The sequence below is a fragment of the Periophthalmus magnuspinnatus genome, chromosome 11, assembly GCF_009829125.3.
Source record: "Periophthalmus magnuspinnatus isolate fPerMag1 chromosome 11, fPerMag1.2.pri, whole genome shotgun sequence".
Classification (NCBI taxonomy): domain Eukaryota; kingdom Metazoa; phylum Chordata; class Actinopteri; order Gobiiformes; family Gobiidae; genus Periophthalmus; species Periophthalmus magnuspinnatus.
Window position 1 is genome coordinate 18,350,398 of NC_047136.2, and position 14,033 is coordinate 18,364,430.

The window sequence follows — 14,033 nt, forward strand, 5'->3', positions numbered from 1 at the left end:
AAAACATCCCTTTCAAAAGCATTGTCATAGACCTCCCCTCACTGACATTTATGCACCCTGCCATTAACAAAGCCTCCTATTCTTCTCTTCCACTATCATCTCCTTTCTTCTGTCTGTCTCTCTCCATACCTCCCTCTCTTGGCCACCATCAGTGCCGTCACCATATTGTGTTTGTCCACGCCGCCGTCCGATCTGCCACCATCTTAACTGCCTAATTTCTTTCCGCTCGCACATCCAACTCTCTCCCGCTCAAAACCCATACCTGAGCCCATGGCAGTAGCACCATAAATCATCTGTGGACAGGTTGTTGGAAGCAGCCCTTAATGGGATCTCAGCATATTCATATCTGGACGCTGTTGTGAAAAGACTGGTATCCGGACTGAATGGGGTAGATTTAGCGTGGAGTTAAGATGACTGTAAGGTTAACGCTGTCAGGAGGATTTGGGGTTAGCAGAGGTAAACTTTGAAATGAAATGAAAAGTATTGTTATTGTCTTGGGGCTTGTAAATTGTAAAGTGAAATAATATATTGAAGGATTTGGATATAATATTGTGATGAAATGCCAGCGCTTATTTATTCATAAATTTGAGCATAAACTTTTTTTTTTCCCTCACGTCTTAATAAAATTGCTCTGTTTTTATCCAACAAACAAGCTATGAGGTGTAAGAGCCAGAACCGACTGAATCCCATTTATTTCAATATTAATAATATATATGTAATGTAGCACAAGGTACAAGTAAGGCTCTTCATATTGGTAGTTTTCAGATTCTACATTGTGATAATGTCATACTCCCAAATGGAGGCAAGAGATGTTTTCCCCAATTGATAACATTGTACTTTGCTATGGAATATTCTAAATGCACTGACTAGAATCAGGAACTGACTGCATTACAACACAAATCTGCTTTTTAACATATTCAATTTAGCTGTATTAAATTTAATTTAATTTTGCTTTTATTGAAGACAAATCAGTTTTTCAATAATAATTTCCAGAACATCAAACGTTTAATCATTGCTATTTCAAATTGAACTTATTATGCAAAGTCAACTTTTAACAGCTATTTACCATGTTTTAATTGTTTTTCCCCATTAATTTGCCCACTCAAAGTTGTATTTAGACGTATTCATTCATGTTTGAATAATCTTTATTCTCCTGCATTCAAGATGCCATCGTTCCAAATAAATGACATTTTCCCCTACCCCCCTACCCGTCCACTGCTCTGTATTACTTTGTTCCTTGATTCTGTTAAATTATTGCAATTTTCAACTGGAAGACACTGGACTTGTTTCTTTTATGAAGTAATTTAAGATCAGTATAGCAATCTAATATAGCATAATCATCCACGAGTATCATCAATTAACTATATAACAGACAAAAACACAATATGTCTTCCTTAAGTTTAAATTCTGCTCCAACCCATATACTATAACCGACAGAGCATTGGTTGTGTACCTCTCTATTAAAAAACCCAAGTTGATCGACAGTGTAAGATGGTTGGATCTCAATTCCATAAAACTTGTATTAATTGTGCACAGCCCATGTTACTATTGACATCTATAAGTGGCAATTGATGGCATTGTTTTATTGAGATGAGATAATAAGTTAAAGGTGATGTACCTAATTTTTCCATTTTCTTTTTTAAATGGGAAAAAGAGAACTAGCTCATTTAAATGGTTTGCAGTGGTCCAAAGTTATTCCCTACTTACCTGATTATCAGACTATAAAACACTATATAATTAGATGCACTATATATATATATATATATATATATATATATATATATACACATCTTATGACATAAATCTTCTATCATCCAAGAATAGTTTCTAAAACTAAGAGCGATTGGCGTTGACCTCCTCTTATCAGACTTGAGTGCAGCATGTGAATCTCCTCCATTGATTAGACTGTAATTGGGTCTAATTGTGGAGTGTGGGCATTAGGGAAGGGCAGGCCATCTCATAACTGATTAACACAACACCATTCACTTTGACAGTACTGAAAAATCCCATCCAACCGGCTCACCACGAACACACCATCAACCAGTGCGCCTGGAGTGCTCTGTAATTAAGGCCTCCTCATTGTACGCAAATAGGACACTATATAACGTACCAGTTTTGTGTGGCTTTTTCTGCAGTGACCTTTAAAAATAATAATAAATGTGTGAATAGCAGTTGTAATCTTCTGTTTCCCTAATGGAGCTGTAAAAGCATTGGCATTCAGTGAGTTTGTAAAGTTGTATTTAGGTACATTTTATTACTGTTTTGTGTATTTGCATAAAACATGAAAAAATTCTTAAAAAAGATCAAGCTTGCACCGATCCAACTTTTTCAGTTCCGATACCGATAGTGATACTTTGACTTTAAGTGTCTGCCGATACATGATATTAATCGATACCTGTGTAGGGATGGAAAATGTTATGCAGTTATTTCCTTAAAACACATTTAACTTATTACACAAGAGATCTATCTGTGTTCCGATAACCAATGAACGGCTTCATATCAATAAATCTTTAAACATTATGAGATATTCTGGGCCAAAATCAGCCTGTAAATGGTTTTACTTTGTCCAATTAATCGCTCAACCAGCATATCGGCTTAACCAAAATCATAGATGCGACACCCAATCCAGTAAATTTTTCAGTATCAGTGTCAATATTTGTTACCAGTATAGGTGCAACCCTACTTATGACATGAAGGTGTACTATGTAACTTTTCTGGTGTAATGTCGACCACCCTCTTATCTCCTTGTAGGTGTTACTACTGTTTTTAATACAGCCAATGATTAATGATTATTCATTTATCCTGAAATTATTTGAATAATTGAGTAGTTGTTGCTGCCTGGGAGTAAAATTCATGGCAACCAGAGAATATTTTTTATTACCGCTAGTTTGACCCAGACAGAACTATCCAGGCATAAGGGTCTGGGCTGTGGGGGCACCTCCTGCTCCTCCATTCTTGTATTGCTCCAGTGCCTCAGTTCAACACATGACCCCTATGAAAGAGTTACGTCTGTCTGCTTAACTTTATATCAAAACTTTCACAACTTTTTTTTTTTTTTTTTTAACAGAAAATATTCCCGCATTTGCAAATCTACTATGTTTACCACTTACTAGGACCAATCAAGCCCTTTGGCTGTCTAGTAGTAAAAACAGTAACTTTTCTGGTGGAGAGTAGGCCACCTGCTTGTCTACATTGGGTATGTTATTGTTTTGCCAGGAATGGTCTACAGAATGCCATTAAACTTCTCTATCTCCTTGGAGACAAGCAGCTCAAGGTGATAATGTACATTTGTCCAGCAATAAAAACACCTGTGATGAATAAATGCAAGATGGATACATTTTAATTACATACTCTTGAACTTTCCCATCAAAGCAACAACCTCCAAGCATCTCCAAGCAGACAGTGAACAGCTATAAGAATAGATCTAGTCACAATATATTTAGAAAAAAACTAACAAAAATAGTAACAAAAAGTGAAATTTAAGGGAAATGACTTGTTACTATGGAAAAGTATAATCTCCGCCAATTCGAACAATTCAAAAGGACATCATCTCAAAATGGCGCCTATAACTAATACATTAAAAGCCCTATTTTACCAAAACTCTACCCGTGCTCCCACACAGAAATTTCCATGAATATTCAAAAGCATGACATATCATAACTTGACAAATCTGATGAGATGTGCAGTAGTTTCATTAGTCGGATGTACGCTGATTGTGTTGCGATAGCGCTCTGAAGGGGGAGTGACTAGGTCCGAAGAGCAGAGGGAGGGGAGACTGAGCATAACAACCAAAAGTGCTACGTATTAAACATTTTAATATGTTGCTTTCGGCAAATATGGTGATCTAAATGTTACATGATGACCTAAATGATTTTGTTAGTAGTTAATACCCCATAGAAGTAAAATTCACCCTCTCTAATATAATAGAAACCAATAAATACAGGGTAACCTACATGTAATAATGACCCTGTTTTTACCTTGTCTAACTTTGTGCTGCTTTTTGGCCCTACCTCCTGGTCTTGTCGTCCCTGTCCTCTGCAGCCTCATGTGGGGCCATCCATCTCCCCATAACAAGGCCTGTATTTACCCGCGCTGATCCGAGCCATTGGACGCTCAATGGCTGTGTCGGGTCAAGGGAGTGGACTGATTATCTCCGCTTAAGCCGGCATTAACAAAGTCTAATGACTGACAGCTCCTGGGCCCGCCTTCATCCATCACCACAATAACGCCCCGCTCCTCTTCTGTGTGTGTGTTCAGGTGTGACCAGTGCAGCCTGTGCTACCACTTTGGCTGTCTGGACCCCCCCTTGAAGAAGTCCCCCAAGCAGACGGGCTATGGTTGGATCTGCCAGGAATGCGACACTTCCTCCTCCAAGGTGAGTAGGGATGTCACAGTATTACAGTTTAGTGTCACGACTATTGTGAGAAGGGACATGATTTTACTATTATTCACTATTATTGTGAGAAGAGGTGTGTGTGTGTGTGGGGGGGGGGGGGGGGGGGGGGGGGGGTTCACTGTTGGCATGATGTTCTTTTTATAAATGCTGTGTTCATTTTACGCCAGATGTAACGGGATGCACTCCTTCCAAAAACTTCAACTTTTGTTTCATCAGTCCACATAATATATTCTCAAAAGCTTTGGGGATCATCAAGATGTTTTTTGGCAAAAGTGAGACGAGCTTTTATATTATTTTTTGACAGCAGTGGCTTTTGCCTTGGAACTCTGCTATGCATGCCATTTGTCTAGTTTCTTTCTTATGGTTGAGTCATGAACACTGACCTTTACTGAGGCAAGTGAGGCCTGCATTTGTTTAGATGTTGTTCTGGGTTCCTTTGTGACCTCGTTGTTGCTGTGCTCTTGGGGTAATTTTTGTAGGCTGACCACTTTTGTAGGCTGACCACTCCAGGGAAGCTTCACCACTATACCATGCTTTCTTCATTTGTGGATAATGGCTCTCACCGTGGTTCACTGGAATCCCAAAGATCTGTTGAACTACACTAAGTGTGAACTGTTTCTGAGTTTAGGCCCCTAATGAGTGCTGTTACACCAATTAGCATACTGGCTAGCACTATTGTTTTTAGAGGATGGAGTTACAAATAGGAGATAAATCATGTGCAAGCCCCCATTCCTGTTCTTTCCACACACAAAAAAAAAAGGCCCCTTTAAATCCCCTCTTAAACCACTTCTTTTCTTTGGCTATGTTGCACCTCACTATAAAGGAGTGGTTAGTAGCTTTGAGATTAGGATGCACAGGAGATTGGGGTCCCGAGCTGCTTTTGCAACAGTGTTGGTACATTCTCTTATGGAGTGTTATTGACTGTGAAATCTTGAATGCACTTCCGTTCACATTGTGTAATAGACCCTTCTGGGAATGACGTTTAGTTGCACACAAAACCTGACTGAACATTCTGTTACATTAATTTTAATAAGGCATTAAAATAACGTAATCAATATCTAACATAAACAGCTAAATTTTCTCAGTCACTTATGTAAGTAGTATTTGTCAAACTATCATGGCCTTAACTGATGTGAGTTGTCTTGCATAACATTACATTTACAAAACCCTGCTAAGAGTTGAGCTAATAAACCAAGTTAAGCAATGTAAAGAACAAACAAGATTCTGTCTGGTGTCCATCATTTGTGGTTTGTGGTTGTCAGTTGTCAAAGCAGCACAGACTGTTCATAGATTGCTATATTTAGAGGCAAATGCTAATTGATAATGTCTTTTTGCTCCTGAGCACAACATTTCTCCTGCCAGGTAAGCTTTCCAGCACAAGTTTGTGTTTGGTTAAAACAGACGTGTGATTAATCTGCGTTAAATCGTTGATGATGCATCAATTTGCATCATCACAATTATTGACAAACCAAATAATTTTGACATTCCTAAGTTAGAGAAAGTTGTTTTCCATATTCTGCAGACTGAACACTGTCACTGTTCAGACAACACACTACATGGACTTTGGAGAATGTTTGGGTGACTTCCGAGCCTCTTTTAACAGATGTAATGTGGAGTATATTTACAGGCATTTGGCATATAGCCATCCTCGTTGGCCAGTGACTGCCTTTAGAGACACTTGCGCAGCTGTATAGAATGGTATGAATCAGAGAAGAGCTCAGAGCAGAGAGCGTCCTGGCCCTCTCCCTCCTTCCTCCGCTAAATGACTGTTATCCACTAACAGCAGTGAGTCCAGCCTGTGGTTAGCTCCCACTGCTGCATAAACTGCACCACATTTAGCCCTGCTCAGTAAGCCTCGCTAAAGGAATCCGTCATTTCCTCTTCTTAAATGACTTTATAGAATCAAAGCATTTGCTAATGATACTTGTAATTAATTTCTAATGAATATGTTTTGGCTCTCAGCGCGCGTTTGTATTGCATTTATCAGTTCATTGGATGCACAGCGGTTCTCCTGCCTCACAGTGAGAAAGTTGAACCATCACACTAGCAGGGCATTGTGGTTCTCACTGAGGGTGCTTTTGGGATACTGTTTTGTGAAGGGAAATATGTGTAGTTGAAGAAATAATGTTTGAGCTAGGGCTGTAGTCCAATAAAGAAATTACTAGTTGACTAAAGACATGTCTTGCCGAACGATTAGTGGACTAAAAACGGGGTGTGGCAAAAGCTCTCAAAATGATTGCTTATTTCTATGTGTCTGACCCCAACTGATTTTACATGACTACAAGTGCACGGAAGTTCAAGCAAAACAGCAATTTATACATAAAAGTACTAGGCAAAATAAATGTACTTGTAAAATGGTAGAATTAACAGAATTCACTCTCAAATGTTCAGCTAACTCACTCCATACTTTCTTCTTTCTGGTTTTGGTCGACTAAGACTCCATGAACTGATTCATTGAGTAAATGACCAAAAGCCTTGATAACGATTTAACGATTATTCACAATGAATCACACCATGACCAAGCAACAAGGAAATTTTTTTTTTTCTTAATTTACCGTGCAACACGTTTCCCTTCATCTAGAACAGGGGGCACCAAGCTTGTGCCCATGTGCACTTGGATGCCCTTTGAAGCCCGCGGGAACCTAAAAATAGAACTGGTCACCCAAAGCTTCGATCCTCGCCAAAAACTGGGCTTTATATTTGATGGGTGGACATGTTGTAAAGAGATCACGACAGAGAAAGTTGCCAGCTCCATATCAGTAGGGATGTCCCGATATGACATCTAACATGTTCTAACATTATCTAACATGTTACAGTCTGTGACCTGGTTTATGAAATAAACCTTTCTGAAAAATTAAAGCGACATAAATAATCAGATTTAAACAGGATGAATTGTACATTTCTGGACTATAGATTCAATGGAAATTATTTAATTTTGCTTCGAAAACTGTTATTGTCTAAAATGATTATTTTTTAGCTCTTATGGTCTTACGATTTTCGATTAACCAAATAATCTTGACATCCCTACATGTCCATTTTAATACTCTCTGGAATGATGAAGTTTCAAGCCACTAAACTCCCCGAACTGAAATTAACTTGGATATATGCCCACGGGTATCAACACTAGTGTCTATGTGACCAGCTTTATAAAACAAACTTTCAGAATGAAGTTGAACGAAGTTCATTTGAATTGAAAAGCCAGAAGAAAAAGCACTTTAAAATGTGGCTTACTTTTTTAGAGTACAGATTGATTGATTGGCTTTTTCTTGTCACAATTATTATTCTTTTAATTCTTATGATTATATTGTGATATGAGTAATCACACTCATCGATTAACCTGGACAAGTTTGCAAGATTAACGCCTTGTGGGCCTGTCATGATCATTACTATATTGACTTTTCTTTCAATATATGAAAGTTGGAACAATATTTTTTTGGTGTCAATATTTATCATGTGTACTTATTCTTTGCACTACTGGAATATTTTTTGACTGTAATTTTTTTGCCTATATGATAAGATTTAAGCTGTAAAAGGTTGATTTAATAACTTCTATGACTCATTACAGATGGAAACTAAGTACTAAAGTGTTTCATTCGTCTATTTATTGCAGCTTTTGGTTTTTTAACAGTATTGTACATTTAGAATAGTTTTTGTGGTTTAAATCTGCTCTTAGGTTACAGTATCAGTGGAAAAAGTGAGTTTCAATATTATCATTTATCATCTGTATTTACTTCAGCAATATATTGAACTTCAAAATATGTTGTCGCGCAAGTTGTGTAGTTAAAATCGTTTATAAGTTACATAGAAAATCTCTTCACCTCTACACTTTTAAAGTTGTTCTTTCGAGCCCGCTAAAATGTCTGCCACCACCCCCTCTCCCCCCTGGCACTCCCACCGCTCTATCTCTCCCTCAGCACCTCTCCTCTGCCACCCACCCACCCGTTTACATGCAGTGGGCACCCTTAGGCCCAGTTTACCCCCCAGAGCCACACGACATTTGCTGTTTTTGACGTGACAAATTGGTGCAATGGACTTCAATAGCTCTCCGTCGCCGTAAGCCACGTTCGAATTCTCGCCCTTATTTTGATTAGGACATTCTGCAATTGATTTGAAACTCCTCTGTTGCATAAACGTGTAGCTTTATGTAACAAACGATATTTCTTCTCCTCGCTTATAATATATCCCTTTTGAGCAGCAGTTGAAGAAAGTGGCCTTTTTTTTTTAAGACGTCCACACAGCACACACGGACCTCTTAAGGCGCGGGGTGCTCGGAGTGCGTCGGTAATAGCAAGTGTGGGGAGATAATTGACTCGACTAAGGGCATCTAAAAAGCACTCCGAGATGAGAGCTGTATTTAAGGCGAGTTTTATTATCTGCTTTTAAATGCCAGCGTTTGGGGCCCGCGGGGGGAGGGGGAAGAGGAGGAGGGAGGGGGGAGGGGCGGGGGTGTTTGGAAATGCCAAGCTTAAGTGCAGCGTCTCACCTGATATGCGCTGCTGCAGGCGTAGATAGCGGGCGGTCAGCTCCTGTCTCAGCCCTGATGGAGAGGAGCAGGTAAAGGGAGTGATTAGTAGGAAGGATGCTCCCAGCAGCCCGGCTCTTCTCAACCACAGATGTATGAATCAAGAAGCACTATCTCAGATTGTGCGACACACACACACGCGCGCAAAAATGTAGAAGCTTTGCAAAGTTCAGAAAGTTGGGACAGTTTGAGATTGAGTCAAAGGAGAGCCAGGAGTAAGTCATTCTTTTGTAACATGTCTACAGGTTGGTGGTCTGAGCTTGAGGCCAGGGTCACACTGGATGTTTGTCTTGCATTCTCATATTTATACACATTATTCACTGATTCTTGGATGAATGCAGTCATACATGTAGTACTTTGGGAGTGACAGGTCAGTTGTTAGAGCATTCACCCACCAACCCAAAGGTTGGCAGTTCTATCCCAGTTCTTGCCTGACATGCTCTTGACACTTCACTTGCATGGATGTGGTCATGGAGATGGATAGCATAGATTGGCAGCCACTACTGAGTGTGCAGTCAACAAGTGGCTTATAAAGCTTAAAGAGCGGGCATATAGGGCATAACACCTGTTATATCTGTCTTAAGGTTTATTCAAACTGTAACATCTCTGCTTTGAGTTTCATCCTTCTGTGATGCTGCTTTGCTTACGGTTAATCTCAGTATTTCTTACTCTTATTGTTACATTGCCAAATACTTTATATACCGTAAATTTCGGATTATAAGCCGCTACTTTTTTTCCACGCTTTGAACCCTGCGGCTTTTACAGCAGTGCGGCTTATATATGGAATTTTACTGGATAACGGACCCTGGGGGGCGCTCTCTAGCTGTAAACGTAAAAGTGAGACAGACGTGGGGAAAGATTCTGCTCTGAAGAATTCACTAGTTTTGATTTTGAACGATCATTTTGCGCATCATGAAATGGATATGATGCAGTTTTTAAGATAAAGAAACAGAAAGGAAACAGAGCAGGGGTCAGCCTTTAACACGCAAAGAGCCATTTGGACCCACTTTCCACATAAAATAAAACACTGGGAGCCGCAAATACTTTTTGACATCTAAAATGAAGATAACACTGTATAATAACAATAATGTAACGGAATAATGTAGGTTTTACTTTCACGGACAAGCCTTCTACACGTGGCAGATAAATATGGCAAAAACAACTTAAGTGCATTAAAAAAATACAACTCACCAAACCGCTGCATCATGCATCGCGCTGATTATGTGATTATGTCTACTCTACTCCGCAGTTTCTTTAAAAAAACAACAACAAAAAAACTCGTAGCGTATCGTTTAATCCCAGGTGCTTATTCTCCATGTGCCAAAGCAGTTTTGAAGGTTTCATTGCCTTATTTGCTTTTCCCGTATGTTACGCAGAGCGGACTGTGCGTGAGAGTCACCTGTAGCGACAAACCCAGATTTTAAGTAGGCATTGTCTGTTAAATTTATCTTTCTTTTTCTTGGAGGTCGTAGTCTCTTCTTCTGGCTCCTCAGTTGTCCTTTTCCCCTTTGTTAAAAAGATCTCCAAAGACTTTTGTTTTGGCTCATTTTCACTCGCTTGTGGCTCTACTTTTGTGCGTCGTGTCTCATGTGTTATACGTGATACGTCACCGCGGAGACAAGAGCAGATAATAAACTTGCTACTACATCAAATAGATTTCTGTGGCGATTTCCAGCAGGATTTTCATGATACATCTACGGACGAGCTTATTAGTGTGTCATTAGGGACGGGCCAAAGTTGCTCCTGACCCCTGTGCGCACAACGTCTGAAAATCAGGGCTCTTTACGCAGGACTGTGAGCTGTGTCTGTGTCAGTTCCCAAGCCACGCAGAGCCGCAGTATGAGGCGGAAAGAGGCGCATACGGCTCCGGAGCCGCGAGTTGCCGACCCCTGAAATAGAACCACTGCACGTAAGCTCGACATCAATGAATCCAACTTGGTCAATGTAAAAAGACGACAAAAGTTTTCAGAGGAAATAAAAGCAGATTTTCCGTGTTGGTGCAGCTTTATTTTCTAAACCTGCAGATGCGTTCATCCCGTGTTGTTGTCGTGTTGGTGCCAATTTTCAGGCACAGTTTAAAAAAAGCGTGTCGGTGCAGCGTCTTTCTGTGTAAATGTCTCATGTTACAATATGAAAACCTGCGGCTTTTATTCAGGTGCGGCTTATATATGTACAAAATTGATTTTCTCTTCAAATTTAGCTGGTGCGGCTTATATCAAGGTGCGCTCTGTAGTCCGAAATTTACGGTACTTACGTAAAAATAAGGCATTAAACTTGAAATGCGCTTGACAAGCTTGTTGAAGCCTCTCAACGCTACATTATTCATTCACTCCACACCCAGTGGTGGTACAGTTGTACCTATTGTATCCACAGATGCCCTGAGGAAGACTGATGGAAGTGAGGCTGCTGAAACCACCTCTAGAGGGTTGAGTCGGTGAACAGAGCCTAGTCCAAGCAGGAATCACATCTCTGACCTTTGGGCTGATGGACGACTCATTGTCACCCCATTTTTGTTGATCTATAAAAAAGTCTTTAGGAAAGACAAAGAGGGTCTAACCACAGATTCTACTCTATATACAGTATACAATATGTCTGCTATAGTACCAGCTGTGAGCAATAGCACTTGTAGCTATGCCTGCTTAAAACTTGTACATTGTATGAAAACACTACATAGGTAAAGTTGAAGACTTTTCAAATTGTTCTCTTGAAAGTATTCAACAAATGATTACATAGAAAAGTTTGATTAAAACATCTAAACCAAAACACCGTATCCTTACAGCTTGATTATAGAGTTTAGACTGAGAGTGTAGTTACACTGTGTGACCAACAAAAGGCCTATCTCAAAGAAGCCAACTGCTGTTAGGACTGCTGGCTCCGGATGTGAGGTCAGAACAGAAGGGTTTGTGGGCGTGGGCCTGGAGCGGTGCAGGAAGTGGAGAGAATTACCCTTATATGTCCGTTTCTCTGAACAGCTGCAGTCCTTTTGATGGAAACGTGGCTAAGTGCAGTTTAAAGTGTAGCATCCCACACAAGTTCACAGATGAGCACTTTAAACACCACTGGAGCAACTTTAAGAGCTTTTGGCATTTCCAAGTGTTTATGTTAATGTGGTGTTGTGTTGGAGCGTGGAATGCCAAGGCTCAGCGAACAACTGGCCCCTGGCATCTCACTGCCCCCGTGTAGGTCCTCAGGTGGGCAATCATCAGTCTTATTTACTTGAGGAACTGTACTTGTAAAAGTAGTTTTACTGAGCCATAACTATTAACCAGTACACACTGAAGTTATTTTCAGAAGGTTAAAGCTGCACTATGTAACTTTTCTTGTGGAGGGTCCACTATCTGCTTGTCTCCATGGAGATGTTATTGCTTTGCCTGGAATGTTTCAGTTTGGTATTAAATTGTCTATATCCAAGGAAATAAGTAGGTGCACAGGGCGACCAGTGCGAATGGTGAAGGCAGTGTCCAAATCTAGACGCGGTATAATTATGGGCTTGATTGGATCCACATCAATCATGTAGCCTAAACGGAGGATTCTGCACCAGATGAGCTGCTACATGCCAAATAAAAAATAACATGATGAAAAAGGAGATTTTTCTTGGTAAGTCCATGTTTGTCAATGAAATCCTGAGCTGTAACATATCAATGTGAAATAACAGAAAATGTCTACATCTTTGTGGCCTCTTTGGTCTGATCGCAACAGTATTTTTATTTGCCTAAATCTAATTTTTAATTTACCAGCCCTACAATTTATTTACAAGCATTTTGGCCAGAGGCTAGCGAGTCTGAATATATCCCCATAGAAAACTTCAAACGTCAACACTCCAGCAGCTACAAATGGTTTTGCCCCTATATTCAAGTGTAGCCCCAATTTATCTGACGCTTATCACCTGCAAATGGGGCAGGCAGGTTGTGCTCTTTAACCTTGGTCGAGTGTTGTTGGCTCTGTGTGTCTGTGTTCCCTGATATCAATACCCCCGCACGGTACTGCAGTTCCCCAGGCCATACTGTGGGCCATGGGTCGTTCACACACAAAAAGTGTGGCATCTCCAGGTGAGTTATGTACCCACCCCGCGTGTGGACCGGGTCAGTGTGGAGAGTGCTCCCTATTAGGGATGGGACAAAATAAAATTTTAGACTCACAATTTGTGATTAACAATATCAAGATAATTATTAAACCAAGGTTTACAGTTTTTTTTAAAAGTCACTAAAACGTCAATTACCATACGCATGCATGTAAGTATCTGAGTGATCACATTTATTGTTTTGGGGTTTTTTTTGTGAAAGGGAAAAAAATTTAAAAAATGAAAAATGTGTCAATTATATAACTCTTGACTATGAAAAAAAACACATGAACCAACCTGAGAAAGCCCCCAGAAAAAAGCATATGATAAATGATATGAGCTGTGCAAAATGCTATTCAGCTAGTGCAAACCTAGCAATATCAAAGTCAACACAAACATGTACCATTATTCATACAAATCCAAACTAACACAAACTGCATTCAATAGTATATTTCACGTGGTATGTTACTTACGATGGATATTTTCAGCCCAAGTTTGTCAAACAGTGCAGTGCAAGTTTCTCGTGTTTGCCCTCAGAGCCGCAACTTTTTTCAGCAGGCTCTGCAGATTGGTGGCTCATTGCCTTGTTGGTCTTGCTTTTCAAAGCCTTAATAATTCCACACACCAGGCTTCACCTTCTTGAGTGGAGGATATAAATATGTGGCATCATCCGGATGCAGATCCACTGCCTGCCCACTAGACATGAACCATAGGTAGCTGAGCAGGCAGCTATCACCAAAACCCCGTTGTCCCGCAGTGAGTCCATAGAATTCGGGGAGGGCGATCCACAGTCCGGCTGAACAATAGGCAGTGAGGCTTTTGTTGCAGCCTTCAGTGACTGCTCGATCTTAAATAAGGGTAGTCAAGACCCCAGACGAGGGAGCGTATCCACGATCCAACACGATGTCATGCTCAGACATTTTCTCCTGTCTTTGGCTTTAGCTCTTCGTAGTACTTGGTTCTCTGCCTGTCAAGTCTGAAGTGCACAGATTCAACGGGCGAAATGATCACCATTTTCCATGAGGAAAACATGGGCTAATAATAGGCTTGTGCTT

General features: G+C 40.2%; 1 protein-coding gene across 3 annotated transcripts in view; it reads left to right on the forward strand.

The window, feature by feature from the left end:
• The window catches only part of phf14 (PHD finger protein 14), a 105,908-nt gene that overhangs the window by 73,033 nt on the left and 18,842 nt on the right, over positions 1-14,033 (forward strand). For all 3 annotated transcript variants that reach the window (XM_033975211.2, XM_055225394.1, XM_055225395.1), the window contains exon 18: positions 4,258-4,375. In XM_033975211.2, the coding sequence (XP_033831102.1) occupies positions 4,258-4,375 (118 nt within the window). The remainder of the gene's footprint in view (positions 1-4,257; positions 4,376-14,033) is intronic.